The sequence below is a fragment of the Cetorhinus maximus genome, chromosome 8 (assembly GCF_964194155.1).
Source record: "Cetorhinus maximus chromosome 8, sCetMax3.hap1.1, whole genome shotgun sequence".
NCBI lineage: Eukaryota > Metazoa > Chordata > Chondrichthyes > Lamniformes > Cetorhinidae > Cetorhinus > Cetorhinus maximus.
The window spans coordinates 136,493,240-136,520,136 of record NC_135886.1 but is presented as its reverse complement, the minus strand read 5'-3'; the positions used below and the strand labels follow the sequence as shown (position 1 = coordinate 136,520,136).

The 26,897-nt window shown below is 43.3% G+C and overlaps 1 protein-coding gene across 4 annotated transcripts in view; it reads left to right on the top strand.

Annotated features, from left to right (window-relative positions):
- Positions 1-26,897, top strand: part of aff2 (AF4/FMR2 family, member 2) — a 453,090-nt gene that overhangs the window by 228,964 nt on the left and 197,229 nt on the right. For all 4 annotated transcript variants that reach the window (XM_078547681.1, XM_078547680.1, XM_078547683.1 and 1 more), the window contains one exon: positions 19,455-19,499. In XM_078547681.1, coding sequence (XP_078403807.1) covers positions 19,455-19,499 — 45 coding nt within the window. The remainder of the gene's footprint in view (positions 1-19,454; positions 19,500-26,897) is intronic.

Here is a 26,897-nt window from a genome sequence, read left to right as displayed (position 1 = left end):
AGCTTCACGATTATGGAACTAAACTAATTTACACTGAAAATGTGCTCAAGCAATTACTGCAGCTCGAGGAACAGGCTATTCAGCTGTTTCAGTCGCGTGGTAGTCACAGGCTTCATGTATGAGGGCAGATCAATTGACTGACTTTGAACTAATTTAAACTGAGTTTAAAGCCATTTAAAGTAATTCTGGCACCCATATGAGAAGCAGACCTGGCTGAGGCTTCAATTAAGCGCTGGCCACTGCATCTATAGGTCATTAATGATGGATTAATGTGACCACGGGTGCCTGTGAGCCGAGAGTTCTGGGGCGTTGTGATCAGCACCCGTTGAACGGGTGCAATCGGTGGAAAATAATCATGCCAACTTGGGGGCATGGCCAGTTTTATGGACAGCGTCTGCTTGGGATGAAATAACAATTGAACTAATGTAAAAGAGCACGGAATCTCGAGTGTAAATGGCTATGGGTGCAATTCAGTTACGTTTTATGGTTTTAAATTCCATGATCTTTTGGGCTTTTTCACTCAGTATCACTTAGATTGTGCTGATATCTGGGCTGAAGCCAAACGGAAATGCCAGGTCCAGGTATTGAAGACTCGGTAGTGAGAGAACAGACTGTAGAAGGTTCTTGAAGAGCAGGATACCGAAAATGATTAAGGAACCCTTGAGCAAGCAAGAGTTCTTCAAAGATTCAGCCTTAGGAGAGTTACATAAAACTTAGCAAATAAAGGCTTGCATTTCTATAGCGTCTGTCACAGCCTCATGACATTCCAAAAGTGCTGTACAGCCACTTGAGAATTTTTGAAACAGTCACTGTTGTAATGTGATAAACACAGCAGCTAATTTCTTCACAGCAAGGTCCCACAAATAACAATGAGATCCATGACCAGATAATCTGCTCTATCTAAGGGATAAATATTGACGCAGGGATAAATACTGGCCAGGACTCCAGGGAGAAATCCCATAATCTTCTTTAATTAATGCCATAGGATGTAGTACATCCACCAAGAGATCAGAACATACGAACATACGCATTAGGAGCAGGAGAAGGCCACTCAGCCCCTCGAGCCTGCTCCGCCATTCAATAAGATCATGGCTGATCCGATTTGAACCTCATATTCCTGCCTACCCCCAATAACCATTCACCCCCTTGCTTATCAAGAATCAACCTACCTCTGCCTTAAAGATATTCAAGGACTCTGCCTTAACGAGAATTCCAAAGTCTCACAACCCTCTGAGACAAAAAAAACCTTACCTCTGTCCTAAATGGGCGAGCCCTTATTAAACTGTGACCCTGAGTTCTAGATTCTCCCACAAGAGGAAATACCCTCTCTACATTCACCCTGTCAAGTCTCCTCAGGATCTTATATGTTTCAATCAAGTCGTCTCTTACTCTTCTAAGCTCCAGCTGATACAAGCCTAGCCTGTCCAACATTCTATTAGCTTTCTTAATTACTTGCTGTACATGCACACTAACCTTTTGCGATTCATGCAGTAAGGGACCCAGATCCCTCTGCATCGCAGAGATCAGACATGACCTTGGTTTAACATAACATCCAAAAAAACAGCCTTTTTAACAGTGCAGCACTCCTCATAACATCAACCTAGACTTATTACTTTGCTTGCTAGAGTGGGACTTGAACCCACAGCCTTCTAACTTGCAGGTAAGAGTGCTACCAATTGAGCCAAGCCTGAAACCAGCCTCTGTAGTCATAAATATTTCTTTACAAAGGTTTACTAGCCACAGTGACAAAATAACAATACTGTTTCTGAACTTAAGTTCATTACAGTTATTGAGACGGGGGATATCCCGATGTGAACAGCAACGATCTTTGTGCTTCCCATGGCCAATAGGATCCCTCTGTACTGCACTGAAGTGCCAATCTAGATTATGGACCTAAGTCTCTGGAGTGGACTTGAACCACTGAGCTGAGGCAAATATTCAAAGATAAAAGAATGCTGAAGAGAATGGGAAAATCTAAAGTATAATACCAAAGAAATCGTGTTCATGTAATGGTCCGAAAACAGAACCAAAATCCAAACAGAAAATAAGTCTGGCCGTGAGTTTAAATGATTATCCAAGCACATAATTTTAGTGATGCAAGTGCTTGCATTTTACAATATTCCCAACACTGCTCAACTGATCCTTTCAGTCAATGAGGCAATATGTACGAGTCAAAGAAAGACTTGCATTTATATAGCAGCTCTCACCATCCCAAAGTTCCCCATACTCAATAGACTACACTTGAAGCGTAGTCACTGCTTTAATGCTAAGAAGCACCACAGTCAATTTGTGCACAGCAAGCTCCCACAAACAGCAAGGTGATCATGAACAGGTGATCTGTTTTTCGTGATGTTGGCTAAGGGATAAGTATTAGTCAAGAGACTGGGAAGAACCCACCTGCCCATCTTCAAAATATTGCCATGAGATCTTTCATGTCCGCCTGAGAGGGCAGACATGGGCCTCACCTTTGAGATCTCATCTAAGAGGTGGCCTGACCGACAGCGCAGCCCTCCCTCGGTACTGGCACTGGGAGTGTCAGCCTAGGTCATGTGCTCGGTTTGCTGGAGTGGAGGCCTGAAAACCACGATCTTCAGACGCAGTAAACAACGAAATACAATATTTAAAAAAAACTGAGAATAGCAGTCCAGTTCTAAAAGAGCTGGTTGAGAAGAAGGAGGAACATGTATTAAAATATTCTGCATGAATCAGTTGCATGCTGCCGAAAGTGAAAGGAATCTAGTCGTTTGCTTGGGTTTCGTGCCTCTAATACTTTTTCAGTGAGGCCTCCCAGCATGAAGCATTAAGTAGGCAGCAGTCAACTCAGTTGGAGCTGAGATAAATGTGCAACGATTAATTTAGGATATTTACAGTTCAAAAACAAATGCACCATCTATATTTGTTACATAAAGCTAACGGTACAAAAGTTAGAATTTTTAAGCTGTAACACAATCTGCAGGGTTTGATTATGTTACTGAACAGCTCAAAGTTTTCTCTTATGTTTTATCATATCGGTTGCACCCCCTCGATTGCCTTGCTGCTTTGAGTTCATTATAAAACTGTGCAGTATCGCAGGCAGGTAGAAAGTGACACAGCTGGCTGGAAATGGGTCTTCTCATCCTTATCATTAACGTAGTCTTCTCTGTTCTTAAATAAAACTGCACAGCCCGTTTCCATGGAGACAAGACATTAAGCTGCCACCCTCCAGCAAACAGGAAGTTTACAGGATTTCAAAGCCCTGTCTGCGATGAGTGTTTATAAAGTCTCTGTGTTGTCAGTCTGTCTAAAGCTGCGAGTAATTATCTCCTTCCCTGTACAGCTAACAACTGATAACCTTGTTGATTAACACAGTTCTGGTCATGGGTTTGAGGACATCTTGCCTAAGACCATATTTACTCAGGAGTCTCTTCATTTCAATTTCATAGGAATTAAGGCTTCTTTTTTTATAATTAAATTGTAACAGGATCAAAGCTGCCTAGAATTTCAGTGGACTCTAAATAGAATACCTCATTCTTTATAAATGGTGCTGTGGTTTAAGATTCAGAATGATCTTGTTCAGAATTTAACCTCTTTAAGCAGAAGAATTATAGCGTGATTTACATTTAATAACAGCCCAGTCACCTTCGCTGAGTAGGGTACTGATGTATATCTGTGTGTAACTTTGCATATATCGCCTTCTGATAGGAGGTCATAGCCAGGGATGTGTGAACCAGCTTGACCCAAACTGTATCAAAGCCTCTTCACGCCTCGCAAATTCTGACTGCTTTTTCAATCTACACTGTCCTAAGAACGATTTAACTATCCACTTGAAAATTGGACTTGTTTGCACTCAGTTGAAAGCCATGAGCTTTTTATTAAGCATATATTTAAGATGGCAACTGGGTTGGGAGAGAAACTAGAGAGAGGAACTTGTTAGTGCCATCTTGTGGCTGCAACTACATTGTGACAGTTGACATAGCAAACTTCAATTGGACAGGTTGATGTAGAAACCTGCATTGAAGAAGTTGACAGGAAACTGTGACCAAACATTGCGATAATAGGTTTGTGGACAAGTACTTGCCGTATACAAGATTTTTAATAGTGTATTTAGAAATATCCAATGCCTGTGCTGTTGAAGCAAGGATGGTACATGCTGATTTGGCTAGTTACAGCGGTAGCAGCCTTGTGATTGGCTCAGCACCTAGGGATGGGGCAGCCAGCCTGGATTCCCACACCTGACCATACTCAGCACCAGCTAGAAAATGTGCCCATGCATTGGTTGCGAGCATGATCACCTCTTCGGGTGATTCTAACCACAGAGGAATGGTCTGTCAATGCTGTCTAGGCTCACATTTGATGAATAGCTAATTGCTCAGGAGAATGGAGGACTGAAGGGTGTGTGTAGAATCCTAATCTGGTCTGATGAGGAGAAGAGACAATGGGGTGAAAAATATTGGGGCTATCCCATAACTCGGCACGTACTGACATTTTAAATAAAGTTTCTTACCGCTGGTGGGATCATTTTGCTCACAGAATATCTCATCAACTGAAGAGGAGTCAATTCAACTCCAAAGCATGCATTACAACAACAACCTGCACTTATGTAAGAACATGAGAAATAGGAGCAGGAATTGGCTGTACACCTCCTCAAGCCTGTTCCACCATTCAATAAAGTCATAGCTGACCTTTTACCTCAACTCCACTTTCCTGCACTATCACAATATTCCATTTCCCTAATGCTTTGACATAGTAAAATGCCACAATGTGCTTCACAGGAGTGATTATCATACAAAATTTGACCCCGCGCTTTATAATGAGACGTCAGGGCAGGTGACCAAAAGCTTGTTCACAGAGGTAGGTTCTGCGACTTAAAGGAGGAGAGAGCGGTAAAGAGGCGGAGAGATTTAGGGAGAGAATTCCAGAGCGTAGGGCCTAGGTAGCTACAGGCATGGCCGCCAGTGATGGAGTGATTAAAATCAGGGATGCACCAGAGACCAAAATAAAAGGAATGCACATATCTCAGAGGGTTGTGGAGCGGGAGGAGATTGCAGAGATAGGGAGGGGTTTGAAAATGAGGATTCGTCAGTTTTTTTGTCACGGCTAACATTTTTAGATGAAGACTATTTATGAATGATTCTGCAGTGTGATCTTGGGGCATTAGAAGCAGGGAACTCTGGGAGCTGTAGTGTGAAAGGAACATTGTACATTTATACTCCTCTAAATTTGATATATGGGTACAAGTTACAGCTAATTACAGTCTACCCTTTCCAGTATCAGCATGATTCCAACAGTAAAACTGTCACAGTGGTGGAAGACGCTATGTGTGAAATAAGTTGAGCTTTTGTGTGATGTTTAGGAGCTGTAAAAAATGAATCTGAGATGTAGCTAGCTCTTTAAGTTTATTCTTCAGGAAACAGTCTCGGCATCTGGGAGAACATTGCAGGATATTTTGAGCAACACAGAGATTTATAGATAGAACTTGCATTTCTATTGCACCTTTCTCCATTTCAAGACATTCCAAAGCAATTTTCATCCAATAAAGTATTATTGAAGTGTAATTACTGTTATAATGGAGGAAACATTGCAGCCAAATTGTGCACAGCAAGCTCCCACACCTGCAAGAAAAGCATCTCCAACAATGCATTCGGTCAGTACTGCACTGGGAGTGTTGGCCTAGATTATGTGGCTTAAGCCTCTGGGGTAGGACTTGACCTTATAACTGTATAACTCAAAGGTAGGCACACTATTTGTTGAGCCAAGGTTTAAGCATTCAAATAGCATGTTTCTGGTTTCCCGAGCTATGGTCCATGTCAGGAGTCAGTTTAGTACCGTTTATTTGTGTCTCAATAAATCAGTGGAGAAGGATGGCAGGCTAGAAATTACAGATAGTAATATTAGTGGACAAACATTTAATGTGTTCATGCAATATTTCTCTGTCAGTTTAAGAGATGTTGACATGTTTATTTAAAGCAGACTAACCTCTCCGATAAGATTGTTGACACAAGAATATCATATCAATGTGTTAAGCATTTGGAGGCCAATATTGGCAAAGGATGGCCTGAGTTGCCTGGAGCCTACAAGACACTGAGGCCACACAGACTCCGGTTCATTTTAAATGATATGTAGTACCAAAAGGTATGGATCTTCACTTCTGTCTCCCCTAGGTTGAAGAGTTGAAAATCAAAAGATCAATACAAAAGTATTAGCTTCTGACTTAGCTCAGTAAATTTGTTTTCTCATATCGCTTCCCTCTGATTTAAGCCCCTACGATAATCATTGTGGAATCATTTCAGTTATCCAGTCATCTATGGCGTATCCCACTCGCAAAGGTTTTATAGGTCTGACATTCATTGTGGTTCCATGAGGCACTTGCCCTGACAGTGCAGATGATGGATAAAACTCAATAAGGGCTTCAAGCCTTCATGTTGGGTGATGAGTGAATGGAGTCCGTGAGGCTATGAGGCCAAGGTTATCAGTCAAACACAGGTGCTTCTTCTCAGTAGCTGAGAACTGATAGATGACAAGGAAACAGATTAAACCTGCTCACGAGAACAATTTGAACCCCTGCCTGTTGTTGCTGTGAACAAGTGTTCTATAAGATTTTCGAGCTAACAGACAATAGCATGAAGGATGGGATTTGCAAAGAATTGTGGAAATTACTTTGGGCAAGTGTGATAGTAACTCTCTTCCAATTGATAGTATCTTGAACTCTATTAGGAAGGAAAGACTTACATTCCTACACGCTCAGGACATTCCAAAGTGCCTTCAAGCCAAAGAAATACTTTTGAAAAGTAGATACTGCTGTAAAGTAGAAAATGTGGTAGTCCACTTACCCACAGAAACAGCAATAATGTCATGTTTAGACATTCATTTTGATGATTGAAGGGAAATTATTGGCCAGGAAAATAAGAAGAACTTACTTGCAAAATAATGGTATGGAATCCATGACATTCAGCCGAAGGCAGACAGAGCCTTAGTTTATTACATAATTGGAAAGACAGCATCTCCAACAGTGCTGCACTCCCACATTATCAGCCTAAACTGTGTACTCAAGTCCCTAGAATGGAACTTAAACTTACAAACTCCTGGGTCAGAGGCAAGAATACTACCAACTGAGAGATTCAGATCCCTTCATGGCCTTTTCCCACCTTATCTCTGTAATTTACCCCAGCCCTACAATCATCCAAGAACTCTGTATTCCTCCAATTCTGACTTATTGTGCATCACTAATTTGCTTCCTACCAGAAATTGCAGATGTCCCTTCAGCTGCCTAGACCCTAAGCTCTGGGATTCTCTCCTTAAACTTCGCCGCGTCTTTTTTCACCTTTAAGGCGTTCTTTAAAATCTGATCAAGAGGTAATCCAGAGGCCAGGCTAACGTTCTGGGGAAATGGGTTCAAATCCCACCATGGTAGCCAGTGGAATTTAAATTCGATTAATAACACCCGGAATTAAAAGCTAGCCTCAGTAATGATGAACATGGCAGCCATATCAATTGTTGTAAAGACCCATCTGGTTCACTAATGTCCTTTAGGGAAGAAAATCTGCCATCCTTACCTGGTCTGGCCTACGTGTGACTCCAGAGCCACAGCAATGTGGTCGACTCTTAATTGCCCTCTGAAATGACCTAGCAAGCCACTCAGTTCAAGGGCCAATTAGGGATGGACTTGCGGGCCTTGCCAGCAATGCCCACATCCCATGAAACAGCAAACTTAAAAAAAAAAAGCTTTTGGACATCTGACCTAATATTCCATTAAGTGGTTCGGTGTCACATTTTAGTATAGTACGCTTGTGAAATGCTTTGGGACCTTTTACTGTATTATAGGTGCTATGTAAATGCAGGTTGTCATTGTTGCTTTGTTCAGAGCTGCTGAATAAGCTTGAGAAAGAAAAAGCAGCTGATTAACAAATGACAAGGGTCTGCGCTGTAATAATGAGGCGAGCTTGGAAATGGCAGAAGAGAAAAGCTGCTAATTGACATCTGTAGTTTGCACTTCATTAATTCAAAGGGAGATTTTGGTTTGTTGCAGCCATTGGTTTAACTGCACAATAATTCCATGAAATTCAGCCCACCAGCTGATCCTGTTATTTAACTTTATGCTCTTTATAAACTTTACAGTGTGTTCGCAGTACTCGGAGTTGTCACCCCAGAAACCTTCAGGCAGATTTTCTAGAGGATGCCACAAATAGTACCAAGCCCAAGTCCCTATCACAATCTGCTCCACAGCAACCTTGGGATTTTATAATTGAGTTCATACAAACTTAAATTGATTTTTACTTTGTGGAGAAAGAAAAGCATTTAGCGTAATCCAAAATAAACACACTTTTGAGTTTCTTTTTGAATGGTTTCTTTGTGCGCTGTATGAAAAGGACTTAAAGGGGTAGCTGTCGAATATCAGGTGTAAAATGGGAGCATTACGCAGGCATTGGTCCCACTGCTAAGTTCATGGGGCCCTTTCCTCTGGTGACCTAGGCAGACATTTGTGGCATTTTCTCTTTAAACTCAACTTCATGAGAATTTTTGTTTCACTGATTAAGATGTCATGCTTGCAGTTATCTCACGCAGTGACCCTCCAACCACACCTATTGATTTCTGATGCCCCTTGTTACCAGTGTATGATAATGAGATCGCTTCACATTATTGGTGGTTATTTGGGAATGTTGTGTGTATTTTCTGTTATGTCTTGCAAAACCTTTAATCAATAAACTTGTAGGCAAACTATATTGAGCTCTGCAATCTTAAATGGTGGCTATGGACTGGTTTTGACAGGAATTGCCTTTGACTTGTAGATCACAGTCAGTTGTCTGATAACATACTACATTAACCTCAAATGTTTATCTCAGAACATCCATAAAAGGAATTGAACCTGAGGTAAATTTGCTGATCAACAATAAACACAAATCAATAGAAAGGCTTATAGGAACTGTCCATAACATATTCAAGTAGTATAATGTATGAAATGCTATTAAACGGGGGGATGCTCCTCCCAAGTGGATATGACAATCTTGGTTCAGTTCGTGGCTCTCTTGCTTTTGAATTGGGAGGTTCTGGGTTGTAGTCCAATTCGGGAGCGTCGAGTCTCCCAATCTAGGCTGACCCTCCCCAGTGCAGTACCGAGGGAGTGATGATGTGCTGTGGCGTTGGATTTCCCAGTCGGCCTCCAGTTTCCTGACCAAATGGGCAGCTTTACTGCCTGTAGGCGGGCACCCAGGGGTCTGGACTCCAGGCAGGCCTACAGGACCACCCTGCTTGACTGAGTGGGGTTACAGCCAATGATCACCATGTACAGAGATTCCCCTCGCCTCCCCCACCTCCACAGTTGTGGCCTGGCTGCTGTGTGTGTTTTTTAATTTGAACTTTTAAAACTGTTGGTGAGAGAGAGCACCGCCATGTTGAAGCACCCTCTCAGTTGCTGCCCTCCACTTAAGAGGCTGCTCCTCTAAAGCTGGGAGGCCTCTGGTTGGACCTTCAGCTTTAAATGCCCATGCCCCGTCCTTTAATTGGACAGGGAAACAGTCTCCATGCCAAATAATGGGGTGCCCCCATGAAAATCTCAAACAGTGACTGTTTTCTCCTGGGGTGCAGGTTTGGGACCTGGAAACAGTGCTAACTTGTGTTATGCGCTACTCTGCCCTCCCTGCCCCTTAGGGGAAACCCAGCTCATGTTTTCAGTTTCATAGAATCATTGAATGGTTACAGCACAGAAGAAGGCCATTCAGCCCAAAAAGCTAACATCCAAATTCAACAGGTCACAGGCAAGGCAAATGGAATGTTGGCCTTTATTTCAAAGGGAATGGAGTATAAAAATAGGGAAGTCTTGCTAAAACTATACAAGGCACTAGTTAGACCACACCTAGAACACTGAACAGTTTTGGTCCCCTTATCTAAAGAAAGATATACTGGCAGAGAAGGTGCACTCGGCTGATCCCAGGTCTGGAGGGATTTTCTTATGAGGAGAGGTTGAGTAGGTTGGGCCTGTACTCACTGAAGTTTGAAGAATGAGAGGTGACCTTTTGAAACATATAAGATTATTAGGGGGCTTGACAGGGTAGATGCTGAGAGGTTGTTTCCCCTTGTGGGAGAGTCCAGGATCAGAGGGCATAATCTCAGAGTAAGGGGGCGCCCATTTAAAACAGAGATGAGGAGGAATTTCTTCTCTCAGAAGGTAGTCAATCTGTGGAATTCTTTACCACAGAGGGCTGTAGAGGCTGGGTCGTTAAGTATATTCAAGGCTGAGATAGACAGTTTTTAATCAGTAAGGGAATCAAGGGTTATGGGGAAAAGGCAGGAAAGTGGAATTGAGGATTATCAGATCAGCCATGATCTCATTGAATGATGGAGCAGACTCGATGGGTCAAATGGTTTAATTCTACTCCTACGTCTTATGGTCTTATGTAGCCCACCATGTCTGTGCTAGCACTCTGTAGGAGCAATTCACCTAGTGCACTTGCTTGCCTTCTCCCCTTAGCCCTGCACATTCATCCTTTTCAGATCCCTCTATACTGCAAGTGTGTTGCAGTCTCTCTCCATTCAAATAATATTCAGCCCCTCAAGGCTGTTACCCTTTTCAGTGAGATCATAGATGATCTGTATCTCAATTCCAATTTCCCACCTTTGGTCCCCAACCCTAAATGCCGTTGCATCACAAAAAAGCTAGAAATCTCAATAGGTCCCCAGCCTCAATGGCTTTTTAGGGGAGAGAGTTCCAGAGTCCTGCTACCCTTTGTGTGGAGAAGGGCTTCCTGTCATCACCCTTGGATGATGTAATAAGTATTGTAATTCCACTCACCTCTATTCCCCCCTTTCTTGACACCATGTTTTACCGTATCAGGGAAAGGAGGAGTATCTATCGTGACCTTGTTTCTGGCTGCAGTCAGTAGCTTCATGTATATGAAATCATTAGTGTTACTTAACGTATTGACTAGAATGATTCGAGTCAACTGGAGTGAATTATTCACTAGTCTGTTATGATTACATGTGTCGCCCAGCATATTGACTAATTCTTAACAGTCACGTGATGGGAACTGCTCTCATTATCTCTGGTAATTATTGCATTTCACAAACTCCAATGATCCTTTAATACCAGAACTCCTTAACCTAACTGAGCATCAAAATAGAAGACATCCACTTGGCTGATTCCTAAGGCCACAACTGACATTATCAGACAACTGCACATGTATTAAACATTCCACCCATCTCTCCTGTTTATCTTTGTTATTTATGGCACAGTGTAACTCTCATAAAGGGCATACAGATTACTTATAATTTGCTGTGTATAGATGTCAAGGAGCTCAAAAGGAGACAAAAAAATAGGTAGCATTGTTTGATGTCAGATGAATGAGTGTTGACTGTAGTATTCTTTCTAGAAAGAAAATACTTCTCCGTCTAAGTGGGAACATCGACTTGTGAGGAATTTAATTCGTTTCATTGGATAATTTTGGAAAGCTGTTGCCTAATTTTAGATTTTTAAAAATTCTTTCATGGGATGGCATCGCTGGCAAGACCAATATTTGTCACCCATCCCTAATTGCCCTTGAGATGGTGGTGGCGAGCTGCCTTCTTGAACTGCCACAGTCCCTGTGGTGTAGGTACACCCACTTTGCTGTTAGGGCCATCTTCTCCCCGTAACCTTTGATCCCCTTACCAATCAAGAACCTATCTATCTTGGTCTTAAATACACTCAATGACCTGACCTCCACAGCCTTCTGTGGCAATGAATTCCATAGATTCACCACTCTCTGGCTAAAGAAGGTTCTCCTCATCTCTGTTCTAAAAGGTCTTCCCTTTACTCTGAGGCTGTGCCCTCAGGTCCTAGTCTCTCCTTCTAATGGAAACGTCTTCCCCACGTCCACTCTATCCAGGCCTTTCAGTATTCTGTAAGTTTCAATCAGATCCCCCCTCATCCTTCTAAACTCCATCGAGTATAGACCCAGAGTCCTCAAACGTTCCTCATATGTTAAACCTTTCATTCCTGGGATCGTTCCCGTGAACCTCCTCTAGACCCTCTCCAGGGCCAGAACATCCTTCCTGAGATACGGGGCCCAAAATTGCTCACAATATTCTAAATGTGGTCTGACCAGAGCCTTATAAAGCCTCAGCAGCACATCCCTGCTTTTATATTCTAGTCCTCTCAAAATAAATACCAACATTGCATTTGCCTTCCTAACTACCGACTCAACCTGCAAGTTAACCTTAAGAGAATCCTGGACTAGGACTCCCAAGTCCCTTTGCACTCCAGATTTCTGAATTCTCTCCCCATTTAGAAAATAGCCTATGCCTCCATTCTTCCTACCAAAGTGAATGACCTCACACTTCCCCACATTGTATTCCATCTGCTACTTCTTTGCCCATTCTCCTAACCTGTCCAAATCTTTCTGCAGCCTCCCCGCCTCCTCAATACTACCTGTCCCTCCACCTATCTTTGTATCATCCGCAAACTTAGCCAGGATGCCCTCAGTTCCTTCATCCAGATCATTAATGTATAAAGTGAAAAGTTGTGGTCCCAACACTGACCCCTGCGGAACTCTACTAGTCACCGGCCGCCATCCTGAGAAGGATCCCCTTATCCCCACTCTCTGCCTCCTGCCAGACAGCCAATCTTCTATCCATGCTAGTACCTTGCCTCTAACACCATGGGCTCTTATCTTACTGAGCAGCCTCCTGTGCGGCACCTTGTCAAAGGCCTTCTGGAAGTCCAAGTAGATAACATCCATTGGCTCTCCTTTGTCTAACCTACTCGTTACCTCCTCAAAGAATTCTAACAGATTTGCCAGGCATGACCTCTCCTTGATGAAACCATGCTGACTTTGCCCTATTTTACCATGCTCTTCCAAGTATTCTGAAATCTCATCCTTAATAATGGACTCTAAAATCTTACCAACAACCGAGGTCAGGCTAATCGGCCTGTAATTTCCCGTCTTTTGCCTCACTCCCTTCTTAAACAGGGGGGTTACATTAGTGATTTTCCAGTCCTCTAGAACCCTCCCTGACTCCAATGATTCCTGAAAGATCACCACTAACGCCTCCACTATCTCTTCAGCTATCTCCTTCAGAACTCTGGGGTGTAATCCATCTGGTCCAGGTGTTTTATCCACCTTCAGACTTTTCAGTTTTCCTAGCACCTTCTCCTTGGTAATGGCCACCATATTCACCTCTGCCCCCCGACTCTCTTGAACTTTGGGATGTTATTCGTGTCTTCCACCGTGAAGACTGACGCAAAGTACCTATTCAGTTCCTCTGCCATTTCTTTGTTCCCCACTACTACTTCTGCAGTGTCATTTTCCAGTGGCCCAATGTCCACTTTTGCCTCTCTCTTACCCTTTATATATCTAAAAAAATCTCTTGCAATCTTCTTTTATATTACTGGCTAGTTTACCCTCATATTTAATCTTCTCGTTCCTTATTTCTTCTTTAGTTGTCCTCTGTTGGTCTTTGTAGGCTTCCCAATCCCTTGGTTTCCCACTGCTCTTCGCCGCATTGTATGCTTTCTCTTTAGCTTTTATGCTGTCCCTGACTTCCCTTGTTAGCCATGGTTGCCTCGTCCTCCCTTTAGTATGCTTCTTCTTCCTAGGGATGAATTTTTGCTGTGTCTCCCAAATTACTCCCAGAAACTCCTGCCATTGCTGTTCCATTGTCTTTCCTGCTAGGCTCATCTCCCAATCAATTCTGGCCAGCTCCTCCCTCATGCCTCTGTAGTTGCCTTTATTCAACTGTAATACATCTGATTCCAGCTTTTTCCTCTCAAATTGCAGGGTAAATTCTATCATATTAGGGTCACTTCCTCCTAAGGGTTCCTTCACCTTAAGCTCCCTTATCAAATCTGCCTCATTGCGCATCACTAAATCTAGAATTGCCTGTTCCCTAGTGGGCTCCACCACAAGCTGCTCCAAAAAGCCATCTAGTAGACATTCCACAAATTCCTTTTCTTGGGATCCACTACCAATCTGATTTTCCCAGTCTACCTGAATATTGAAATCCCCCATGATCAATGTAACCTTGCCTTTCTTACAGGCCTTTTCTATCTCCTGGTATATCTTGTGCCCCACATCCTGACTACTGTTCGGAGGCCTGTACATAACTCCCATTATGGGTTTTTTACCTTTGCAGTTCCTCAACTTTACCCACACAGATTCTACATCATCTGACCCTACGTCATTTCTTGCTATCGATTTAATTTCATTTCTTACTAACAAAGCAACCCCACCCCCTCTGCCAACCTGCCTATCTTTTCGATAGGATGTATATCCTTGGATATTTAGCTCCCAGTCCTGATCCCCTTGCAGCCATGTCTCCGTGATGCCCACCACATCATGCCTGCCAATTTCAATCTGCGCCACAAGCTCATTTATCTTATTTCGTATACTGCGTGCATTCAGATACAACACCTTCAGTCCTATATTTCCCGTCCCCTTTCTCATTGTCGTCCCTTTATCTGATGTGCTTGAAATTAGATTCCTAGCCCTTTCCAAACACTCTGTCCTATTTTGTGTTCTGGAGACTTTAATAGCCTCTCCTGGGCTCTCCTTTCTCTTCAGTTTTTTCATAATTTTCCATGAAGTTGAACCTATCCCCCCATACGCTAACCTGCTGCTTTGTTTCCCATTAGTCATACTTCTTGGAGCTTTACCCTTCCCTCCCCATATTCAATGGCATTACCATCACTGACTCCCCCACTATCAACATCCTGGGGGTTACCATTGACCAGAAACTGAACTGGACTAGCCATATAAATACTGTGGCTACAAGGGCAGGCCAGAGACTATGAAATCCTGCGACGAGTAATTCACCTCCTAACTCCCCAAAGCTTGTCCACTATCTATAAAGCACAAGTCAGGAGTGTGATGGAATACTCCCCACTTGCCTGGATGAGTGCAGCTCCCACAACACTCAAGAAGTTTGACACCGTCCAGGATAAAGCAGCCCGCTTGATTGGCACCACAGCCACAAACATTCACTCCCTCCACCACCGATGCACAGTAGCAGCAGTACATATCATCTACAGGATGCACTGCAGGAACTTATTAAGGCTCCTTCGACAGCACCTTCCAAACCCATGACCACTACCATCTAGAAGGACAAGGGCAGCAGATAGATGGGAACACCACTACCTGGAAGTTCCCCTCCAGATCACACACCATCCTGACTTGGAAATATATCACCGTTCCTTCACTGCCGCTGGGTCAAAATCCTGGAACTCTCTTCCTAACAGCACTGTGGGTGTATCTACACCACATGGACTGCAGTGGTTCAAGAAGGCAGCTCACCACTACCTTCTCAAGGGCAACTAGGAATGGGCATTAATGCTGGCCCAGCCAGCGAAGCCCACATCCCGTGAATAAATTTTTAAAAAATAGTTTTTTAACCCTCTTGTTGGTTCCCTCATCACCTGCCACAGACCCAGTCTGGCAGCTAAGTCCTTTAGGACTCGGCCTGTTCAGTCAGTAGTGGTGCTATTGAGCCACTCTTGATGATGAACATTGAAGAACCCACCCAGAGTACATCCTGTGCCCTTGCCAACCTCAGTGCCTCTTCCAATTGATGTTCAACATGGGAGTGTACGGCTTCATCAGCTGAGTGGGGCAGGTGGGGTTGTGGGGAGTTAGGCAGTAATCAACAGGAGGTTTACTTGCCCATATTTCACCTGATGCCATGAGATTTCATGGGGTCCGGAGACAATGTTGAGGACTCTCGGCAACTCCCTCTCGACTGTATACCACTGTGCTGCCACCTCTGCTGGGTCTGTCCTGCCTGTGGGGCAGCACATATCCAGAGATGGTGTAGTGGTGTGGGATGTTATATAAGATATGATTTGGTGCATATGTCTCTGGCACGCTGTTGCTTGACTAGTCTGTTGGACAGCTCTCCCAACTTTGGCTCAAGTCCCCATATGTCATAGGGGGGAGCTTTGCTGGATGTGCTGTTGCCATTTCCAGTGCCTGGGTCAATGCCGGGTGCTTCATGCAGTTTTATTCCTTTTCAACACGGTTTGTTACAACTGGGGAGCTGGTGAGGCCATTTCCGAGGACAGTTATGGGTCAACCGCAATGCTTTGGTTCTGGGGTCACATGTAGGTCAGACCTGATGAGGACAACAGATTCACTAAAGGGAAGGATGATGTTTTTTTTTTACAACAATCAATGATGGTTTCATGGTCACCATTACTGAGACTAGCTTTATATTCCAGATTTATTAATTAATTGCATTTAAATTCCATCAATTGCCATGGTGGGATTTGAATCCATGCCCACAGAAAAACTTCGGATTTTCCAAACTCTGCGCTCCTGACTCGGGAGCAAAAATTCAGCCTGAGACCTCAACACAGGATTTCTTGTATGCCGAATGGTAATGACACTGGGCTGGTAATCCATAGGCCCAGGACGTAACAAAACCGCAGAACTTAGATCGGATCTGTGGGGTCGCTTGGCATTCCCACGGACCCGACTTAAGTTCTACGGCTCTGCCATGTTCTGGGCCTCCGGATGACAAGTCCAGTGTCATTACCATCACACCACTGTCTTCCCACCCCCACCCCCGCCCCGAGTTATTACTTTATCATTAAGTTTACAGGAAAGGAAGAGGCTATTTTTGATCTCTGCTGGTGAACCGCACTCAAAATTGAAGCTGTCTTCTTCCAAATAATTGCATAGCTATTACCCTGACTATTTTTCAAGCATTGGTCCAGTTTCCTTTTAACAGCGTGTTATAGCTTGTGCCTCAAAAGTCATTTGTAGTAAAGGACACCATGTTCTAATACACCTTTATGTGTAAACATTTCCATGGATTTGAGTATGACCCTAAGGCTATGGCCCCAGCTTGCCTCTTGTCATGTTACAGAAGTTTGGCAGTAATTTTTTTTTTGCCATGAGATACGCAGTGATGGAAGAATTAAGAAGCTTGAGAATTAGTTTCCCTGTGCTGACTTCATGCCAGTATCATTTGCTCGATTTGATAAGAAGTGTCTTTGATTTTCCTGATGACATCCTCCCTAGAAGGATGAAGCGCTTGGCTTCCATGAAGTTGTCTCGTCTTTTGGATGGGATGTTAAACCGAGACCCTATCTGCCTTCTCAGGTGGATGCACAAAATCTCAGAGAGCTATTCAAAGAATGGCCGGAGAGTCCTCCCTGGTGTCCTGGTCAATATATATTCCTCAACCAACATCGCAAAAAAACAGATTATCTGATCGTTATCACATTGCTGTCTGTGGGAACTTGCTATATGCAAGTTGGCTGCCAAATTTCCTAAGCTACAAGAACAACCGTACATCAAAAGTATTTAACTGATTGATCAGAATTTGAGACATTCTGAGGTCATGAAAGGTGCAATATAAATGCAAGTCTATCTTTTCAGGCTAGTTTTATGCGTGTGTGTTCCCATTGGCTGGCTATATATGGCAAGAATGGATTGAAGTCATTTGGGCGCTCGAAAAAATTCCATTCAACTTGACCAGGATGCTTTTCTATCTATTATTTATTTTCACTCATCTTGCCTCCTTTGGTTCTTTCACACTCACACCAATTATTTCACATTTGTTCGTGTTGAACTGTAGCAGCCACCTACTGACCCAGTCACCTAAATGATCAAAAGCTTTCTGAATCTGACCACATTGTTCTCATTTTTTCCACTTCCTGTTATTTTTGTATCTATAGAGAGCTTGAAGGTTGTGTTTATTTATGCTTTCCCATGTCACTCACTTATTTGTAAACCAGCAAACAACCCAGGATTGACCCCTCAGTACATTGCAAGTAACCTTTTCCCAGCATGAAAAGTTTCCATTCGTAGCTTTCCTGTTTCAATTTTAAAGTACATTTTCAATCTAGTGCCTTGTTTTACCCTATTGCCATCATCATCAATCACTGAGGTGGAATCTTGCCAAAACCTTTTTGAAAATCCAGTATATATCAACTACATTTGCCTTATTCCTTGTGTCAATAATATCTTTGAAAAATATCAACACACATCTTCCTCCTAGCTCTGTTTCAACAGAACCATAGACCAAAATGTCCCATGTTTAGCCTCCTCTCTGTGCTAATATAGTCAATCTCAATGGGGGTGGTGGTAGGGATTATTGCAATTGGCTTAACATCCATGGCTTTGGGAACAGGAAAACATTTTTCAAGGTTCTCCCTAGTTGCTATCTACCTGATGAAATATGTGTGCTTTTGTGAGTGTGAGTGTGTGCTTGTGTGTAAGAGCGTGCACGAGTGTGTGTGCATGTGTTTGCTTTTGCACACCTATTTGTGTGTGTGCATGTTTGTGAGTATGCATGTGTGAGTGAGTTTCTGTGAGTGTGTGTTTGAGTGTATATGTGAGTGTGCAAGTCTGAGTGAATAGGAGTGTATGTGTGTTTGTGAGTGATTCTGAGTGTGCATGTGAGTATGAGTGTATGTATGACGGGTGAGAACAGACTACTCTTAGCTGTCATGTCTCCTCATGTTTGAACAGGCTGCTAACATTTAATGACTAGCCTAGTTGGCATTGTGGTTATGTTACTGAACTAGTAACCTAGGAGAATGTGAGCTCGTAATCCCACCATGAGAAGTTGAAATTTGTTTTTAAATCCATATACAAGCCCATATCAATAAAAGTAATCATGAAGCTATCAGATTGTTGCTAAAAACCTCACAAAAAAATCACTAGTGTCCTTTAGAGAAGGAAACCTGCTGTACTTTACCTGTCTCACCAATATGTGACTCCAGTCCCACAGCATTGTGGTTGACTCTTGGCTGCCCACTAAAGTGGCATAGCCAGCCACTTAATTGTACCACCACGTTCTCAGGGCAACAATGGACAAGAAATTTCAACCTTGCCAGTGATGCCCACATTCAGATAATTATTAAGTATTTAAAAAGCATACAAGGAAGAGCTCCAGGAGCAAGGTAGGGCTCCACCAGCCATGGAAACAATCCCTTTAGCATGAGGGAGCATCATCAGAAAAGGAGGAAAGCGGGGAAATGGAGAACCGGCAGGAAAATGGAGTTGAAGCCCAAGATCATGTTGAATGGTGGAGGAGGCTCAACGTGGCCGTGTGGGTTACTCCTGCTCCTATTTCTTGCGTTCTTGTGTTTTTTGTTCTTTTGAAAAATGCCAAATATCAGTGGATGAGGTGACATATGATTTCTTCTTCCTGACTCCCTGAGGATTGTCAGTTTATATTTTTCAAGAAAAGAAATCACCCCATCATCAACATCTTATCAATGTAAATATCATCATATTGGGCCCTCAGAAACCAAATATGACATCCAATGAATGAGGCACTTGACATACCATTAACTAAAGCCTAAAGCTTCTCCCAAAGTCCGTTTGCTGTCATTAGACAAACAGGAAATCTATAGTGTGACACGTGTCATTGAAAACTAGGCCCGGGTTATTGTGGTAGGCGGTAATTTTATTTTGATTTGAGAAAAAAAAAGGTGATTTACTGTTCATGCAGATGAAATGCCTGAGTAAAAAAATATTTTTTCTTGTTCTTCTCCTCAGGTCAGCCTTTCCAACGAGACCAGCTGTGTGGAAGAAATACTCCGGGTTGGTGTTTTTCTTTTATATCATAGCTCTACCGTCGGGCTTGTGGGAATAAGCAGAGGAGTAGTCAGAACAAAAGCAACAAAAATAAAAGCAACACAGTTATATATTAGGTTTTGTTATAGGGTAGTGTGGGGAAACATGTTAGTTATCCACTGACAAAAATATGAAGTATGTGGATTGGTCAGGAATGTGCCTTAATCACAGCCATGCTACAAGGGGTTACATCATGGCTTAAACCCCTTTTAGACACTGGTTCCCAGAGAGAATTCTTTTTACATTATTGGCTGGCAACCTTCCATTTTCATCGTGGGTATTTAAGGAGAAAAATGCTCCAGCCAGCCAGAAATTTGAGTGGCTCCATTGATGATGATCTTAACATACAATGTGTAAAGTTTAAAGTTAATGTGGCAGCTTTAATTTAGCTTTGGAAAAACAACGTGCAACCATCTCACTGATGAGTGAGGCTGTGATGTTGATGGTGGTTGTTAGGACTGACAGATTAATAGGAAAATAGCCCAATCCCCATAGCTTTCAACATCGCAACATATAAGATATGAAACACATGTGAAGGTTTAGACTATCTGCATTAAAGAATAATGCCATTAACATTGATGCACTCAGTTTACAGGAACATAGGAACAGGGGGAGGGCATTCAGTTCTTTGAGCCTATTCCCCCATTCAATAAGATCATAGCTGATCTGTGACCTAACTTCATATACCCGCATCTGTCCCATGTCTCTTAATGCCTTTGATTAACAAAAACCTAAGAATCTCACATTTAAAATGAACAATTGACCCATTATGAATTGTCGTGTGCAGAAGGAATTCCAAACTTCAAACATCCTTTGTGTGTAGAAGTGTTCCCTAACTTCAATCCGGAAAGGCCTGGCTCTAGTTTTTAGACTTTGTCTCCTTGTCCTGGACTCCCCAGTCAGTGGAAATAGTTTCTCTGTGCCTGTCTTCTGTTAGTCATGAAGTTAGGTCGCAAGATAAACTATGGTCTCATTGATGTCAATGTCTTCTGTGTTCCCTTAATATCTTGAAAACTTCAATCAAATCACCTCTTAATCTTTAAATTCTAAGGAATACGATCCTTGTAAAATCTGTCTCCATGGCTTAACCCTTGGGGTTCAGTTGTCATTCTAGTAAATCTACACAGCACTTCCTCCAAGGCCCTAACATATCCTTCCTCAGGTGTGGTGCCCAGAACTGAGGCCAGGCTCTAGGTGTGATCTAAAGGACTTTGTATTGCTGTAGCATTACTTCTACCCTCTTGTATTCTATTCCTCCAGATATAAAGGTCAGCATTTCATTAGTCTTTTTGATTATTTTCTGTACATGCCCATGGCACTTTAATAAACTGTGGACCTGGATCCCCAAATCTCTTTGCGCACTTCCACTGTCTCTAGCATTTCATCATTCAGAAAATATCCTGTTCTACGCTTCTTAGGTCCAAAGTGGATGACCTCACGTTTGCCATGTACAATCTATTTGCCACAGTGGTGGTATTGTCACTGGACTAGCAGTCCACAGACCCAGGGTAATGTTCTGGGGATGGTGAACCACAGCAGATGGTAAAATTTGAATTCAGTAAAAATTCTGGAATTAGAAGTCTATTGATGTCCATGAAACCATTGTCAATTGTTGTAAAAACCCATCTGGTTCACTAATATCCTTTAGGGAAGGAAATCTGCCATCCTTACCGGGTCTGGCCTATATGCGACTCCAGACCACAGCAATGTGTTTTGACTCTTAAATGCCCTCTGAAATGGCCTAGCAAGCCACTCAGTTCTCAAGGGCAATTAGGGATGGGCAATAAATACTGGCCTAGCCAGCGACACCCCCACCCCATGAATGAATAAAAGAAAATCTCTTTCTAATTTTATGTCTCCATTTACGCTGCTTACAATGTTACCTACCCTTATACTATCTGCCAACTTGAATACGTGACTCTGTACCCTGCCATCAAAGTCGTCAATAAATACATGAATCGTTAAGACCATAAGACATAGGAGCAGAAATTAGGCCATTCGGCCCATCGAGTCTGCTCCGCCATTCAATCATGGCTGATAAGTTTCTCAACCCCATTGTCCCGCCTTCTCCCCGTAACCTTTGACCCCCTTACCAATCAAGAACCTATCTATCTCGGTCTTAAAGCCCCAACACAGGTCCCTATGGGACACTACATCCTGCCAATTAGAATACCTGCTTATTATTCCTACTGAGTGTTTCCTGCCGCTGAGCTGATTTCCTAACCAGGTCGATAGTTTGCCTTCAATTCCACAAACTTCAACATTATAACAACCTCTTGTGAACAAGTGTCAAATGCTTTCTGGAAGTCCATACAACTAACATCCCTGTCTGCTGGTCACCACCACCTTCTCAAGGGCAATTAGGGATGGGCAACAAATGCTGGTTTTGCCAGCGACACTCACCTCCCAGGAAAGAATAAAAAAAATCAGTTGTCACCTCTTCAAAAAACTCAGTCAGGTTTGTCAGGCATGACCAACCCTTTAAAAATCCATGCTGGTTCTCTCTGATTAGCTCGCAATGGACACTTTTATATGTACATTATCTGAGGAAATAAATGGCCATTATTTAATAAATATATCCAAACCTGAATTTAATATTTTGACCAGGATTATAGGTAATACCAACGACTTGTATTTATAAAGCACCTTTAATGTAGGGGAACATCCCAAGGTGCTGCACAGGACCATTATCTAAGTTTGACACTGGGTCATACAGAGGTACTGGGACAAAAAATTGGTCAAAGAGGTAGGTTTTAAGGAATGACTTAAAGGAGGAGAGGGAGGCGGAGAGATTTAGCAAGGGAATTCCAGTATTTAGGGCCCATATGGTGGCAGTGTAGTGGTATTATCATGGGACTAGTATCCAGAGATTTCCAGCATAAAGCTCCAGGGACCCAAGTTCAAATCCCACTGTGGCAGATGGTGAAACTTGAATTCAATAAAAGAAACCTGGAATTAAAAGACTGATGATGACCATTGCTGATTGTTGTTAAAACCCATCTGGTTCACCAATGAGACTCCAGCCCCACAGCAATGTGGTTGACTCTTAACTGCTCTCTGACCAAGGGGCAGTTAGGGATGGGCAATAAATGCTGGCCTAGCCAGTGATGCCTACATCCCATGAATGGGGGGGGGAGGGAAAAAAAAAGACAGCTGGAGGGTGTTGGAGTGAAGGAAAGTACAGGAATTTGGAGAGTGCTGAGTTGGAGGAGGTTAAAGAGATAGGGCCAAGATCCAGGAGGGATTTGGAAAGAAGAGCTTTTAAATCGAGGAGTTACCAAACCAGGAGCCATGAATGATTGGGTGCATGTTGTATTTTCAAAAATGAAGGAATCCTGGAGAAGTAAAATTAAATAACAAAATTAACCATGTCAATCGATTTGTGAAATGGATACGCAGATGTCTATCTCAGCATACTTTTGTGATTGCGACCAGGCAACCCATAACCCAGGGAAGCTATATATCAGGTAAAATAACTTAGCAACTCATACATACACAGGAAGCAAAAGGTGAGTGAAACAACAACATTTCATCAGCAGTGTTGGAATAGACAAGGAGGAAACTTAGGAAATCTTTGTAACTTTGTACTGACTTAACGTGTTACATTTCAGAGCAACAATTAACAACGCCAGTAGAATGTTTCTAAGATAATAGCACACACGCCAAGGGTGACATTTTTTGCAGCAAGTTGCTATGACCCAGATTGACTGCCTGAGAGGGTGGTGGAAGCAGACTCAACTGTAACTTTCAAAAGGAAGTTGGATAAATACTTGAAAAGGAAAAAAAGTTACAGAGCTACGGGGAAAGAGCAGTGGGGGTGAGAATCATTGCCCAGCTCTTTCAAAGAGCTGGCACAGGCACAATGGGCTGAACAACTTCCCTCCCTGCTGCACGATGCTAATTCCACAGCCAAAAACAGCAAGAATGTAAGACAGGGAGATCCTAATTAAATTGCCAGAGACCAGGCAGAGAAAAACTTCAGGGTTGGCCCAAGCGACGAACATGAGAGTTATGCGCAAAGACTGAAGAAATTTGGGGCTGAATTTGGGTGGAACTGTGTTGGTGTGGAGGTGGTGTGACATGTCCTGCCTCTGTTCCCGATCCTGCCAATTTTCATGAGGACGGTAGGAGAGCGAGGTGAGGGCGTGGTGGAGGGTGTGAAAGTGAATTCGCCCACATTGTTACTCAGGTGCATTTAGGTAGTTAAGCAGCTCCTTAAGAGCTTGCCTTCTAAGGTAGCACAATTTTCACGAGGCAGGTCGCTGTCTGGAGCTCTGTAAAGCTGAACAATTCCAGCCAATCAGGAATAGGATTGGCAGCATGGAGAAAGTTTCATGTGATTGCACAGTAATGAAATTTTAATAACATTAACATTTCCCTATCCTACCCCGGGTTCCAGCTCTCCATCTGTCCTGGTCAATTTGAAGGTTCATATGCTTCCATTCTTTTAAACCATGTAAAGTGGCTGCCAAGTTGAGCCAGAAGAAGGGGAACCCCCCTGGTGTGCCCCCCTCCCCCCCCCAATCCCCGCGGCCACTAATTGGCAGCCATTCCACACTCCTCGCCTCCACCAAAATCAGAAGCTTTGTCTGCTTCCCATCGAGGGCTGAAAACGAGCCCTCATCCCGAATCCCACCTCCTCAGCCTCAATCCAGCCCCTGGATTTTTCTGCCTGGAAAAGAAGGCATCTTGAGAGCCACCTGACAGACAAATATAAGATGGCAAACCGACTAGGAAAGGTAGACCCAGAAAATTACTTTAGACCAAATTAGTAGGCTGGGGCAAGAGGACAAGCAGTTTAAAGGTAAATGTAGGACAGACATCAGGCCGTTCTTTCCCCACAAAGACTAGTCAAAGTACAGGATAGACTTGTGGATAATGGAGCTGAATACCCTGGAATGTTTTTAGGGGGTGATGGTAGCATTGTGGTTATGTGGCTATGTCACTGAGCTAGTAACCCCTGAGACCCAAGCTAATAGGAGCACAGGTTCAAATGGCACCTGGTGGAATTTAAGCTTCAATTAATAATCCTGCCTTCTCAGTAACGGTGACCATGAAACTATCATTGTCTATATTATAATGGGCTTTAGGGAAGGAAAATTGACATCCTTACCTGGTCTGGCCTGTGTGTGACTCCAGATCCAGAGCAATGTGGTTGGCTCTTAACTGCCCTCTGAAATGGCCTTGCAAACCATTTAGATCAAGGGTAATTAAGGATGGGCAACAAACACTGGCCTTGCCAATGATGCCCATAATGCCATGAATGAGCAAGTGAAAAAAAGAAACAGTTAGGTGTTACAATAAGGGGATTTTAGGGTCTCTCCAGCTGGGTGAGATTTATTCATTCATGGGATGTGGCCATCACTGGCTGGGCCAGCATTTGTTGCCCATCTCTAACTGCCCTTGACAAGGTGGTGGTGAGTTGCTTTCTTGAACCACTGCAATCCCTGTGGTGTAGATACACCCACAGTGCTGTTCCAGGATTTTGACCCAGCGACAGTGAAGGAATGACAATATATTTCTGAGTCAGGATGGTAAGTGGCTTGGAGGGGAACTTCCAGGTGGTGGTGTTCCCATCTATCTGCTGCCCTTGTCCTTCTGGATGGTAACAGTCATAGGTTTGGAAGGTGCTGAGTAAGGAGTCTTGGTGAGTTTCTGCAGTGCGTCTTGTAAATGGTTCACACTGCTGCTATTGTTCGTCAGTGGTGGAGGGAATGAATGTTTGTGGAAGGGGTGCCAAACAAGTGGGCTGCTTTGTCCTGGATGGTGTCAAGCTTCTTGAGTGTTGTGGGAGCTGCACTTATCCAAGCAAGTGGGGAATATTCCATCACACACCTGACTTGTACCTGATAGATGGCAGACAGTCTTTGGGGAGTCAGGAGGTGAGTTACTCGTCACACAATTCCTAGCCTCTGACCTGCTCTTGTAGCCACAGTATTTATATGGCTAGTCCAATTCAGTTTCTGGTCAATGATAACCCCAGGATTTTGATAGTGGGGATTCAGCGATGGTAATGCCATTAAATGTGAAGGGGTGATGGTTAGATTCTCTCTTGCTGGAGATGGTCATTGCCTGGGACTTGTGTAGTGTGAATGTTACTTGCCATTTGTCAGCCCAAGCCTGGATTTTGTCCCGGTCTTGCTGCATTTGGACATGGACTGCTTCAGTATCTGAGGAGTCACGAATGATGCTAAACATTGTGCAATAATCAGCAAACATCCCCACTTCTGACCTTATGATGGAAGGAAGGTCATTGATGAAGCAGCTGAAGATGGTTGGGCCGAGGACACTACCTTGAGGAACTCCTGCAGTGATGTCCTGGCACTGACATGATTGACCTCCAACAACCACAACCATCTTCCTTTGTGCTAGGTATGACTCCAACCAGTGGAGAGTTTCCCCCCTGATTCCCATTGACTCCAGTTTTGCTAGGGCTCCTTGATTCCACACTCGTTCAAATGTTGCCTTGATGTCAAGGGCAGTCACTCTCACCTCACCTCCGGAATTCAATTATTTTGTCCATGTTTGAACCAAGGCTGTAATGAGGTCAGGAGCTGAGTAACCCTGCCGGAACCCAAACTGAGTGTCAGTGAGCAGGGTATTGCTAAGCAAGTGCCGCTCAATAGCACTGTTGATGATCCCTTCCATCACTTTACTGATGATGGAGAGTGGACTGACGGGGTGGTAATTGGCTGGGTTGAATTTGTCCTTTTTTTTGTGGACAGGACGTACCTGCACAATTTTCCACATAGCCGGGTAGATGCCAGTTTTGTAGCTGTACCCGAACAGCTTTACTAGGGACGCAGCAAGTTCTGGAGCACAAGTCTTCAGTACTATTGTCGGAATATTGTCAGGCCCCATAGCCTTTGCAGTATCCAGTGCATTCAGCCATATCTTGATATCACGTAGAGTGAATCGAATTGGCTGAAGACTGGCACCTGTGATGCTGGGGACTCCGGAGATGGCCGAGATGGGTCATCCACTGGGCACTTCTGGCTGAAGATTGTTGCGAATGTTTCAGCCTTATCTTTTGCACTGGTGAGAATTGTAGCTTTCACTTATATCCTGAGCCTTCTTTTGAAAGGTAACGAGTGCAACCAAAAGTTGTACATTTGTTTTTGGCTGCACATCACACAGAAAAATGAGAGATTATTATCTTGAACTAAAGCGCCAATCACGGAATACAGTAATGTGCCGACGAACTGAGTCATGTTCACAGCTTATAAAGACACAGCGTGTGCATGTTTCATGAATGATTTGCAATTTTTTGCCTGAGTTTGGAATCTCTCATATCACGAAGGAACGGGCGAATTAAAATCGACAGGAAATTGAATGGAAGCAGGGACAGGCTGCTTTAGATGGCAA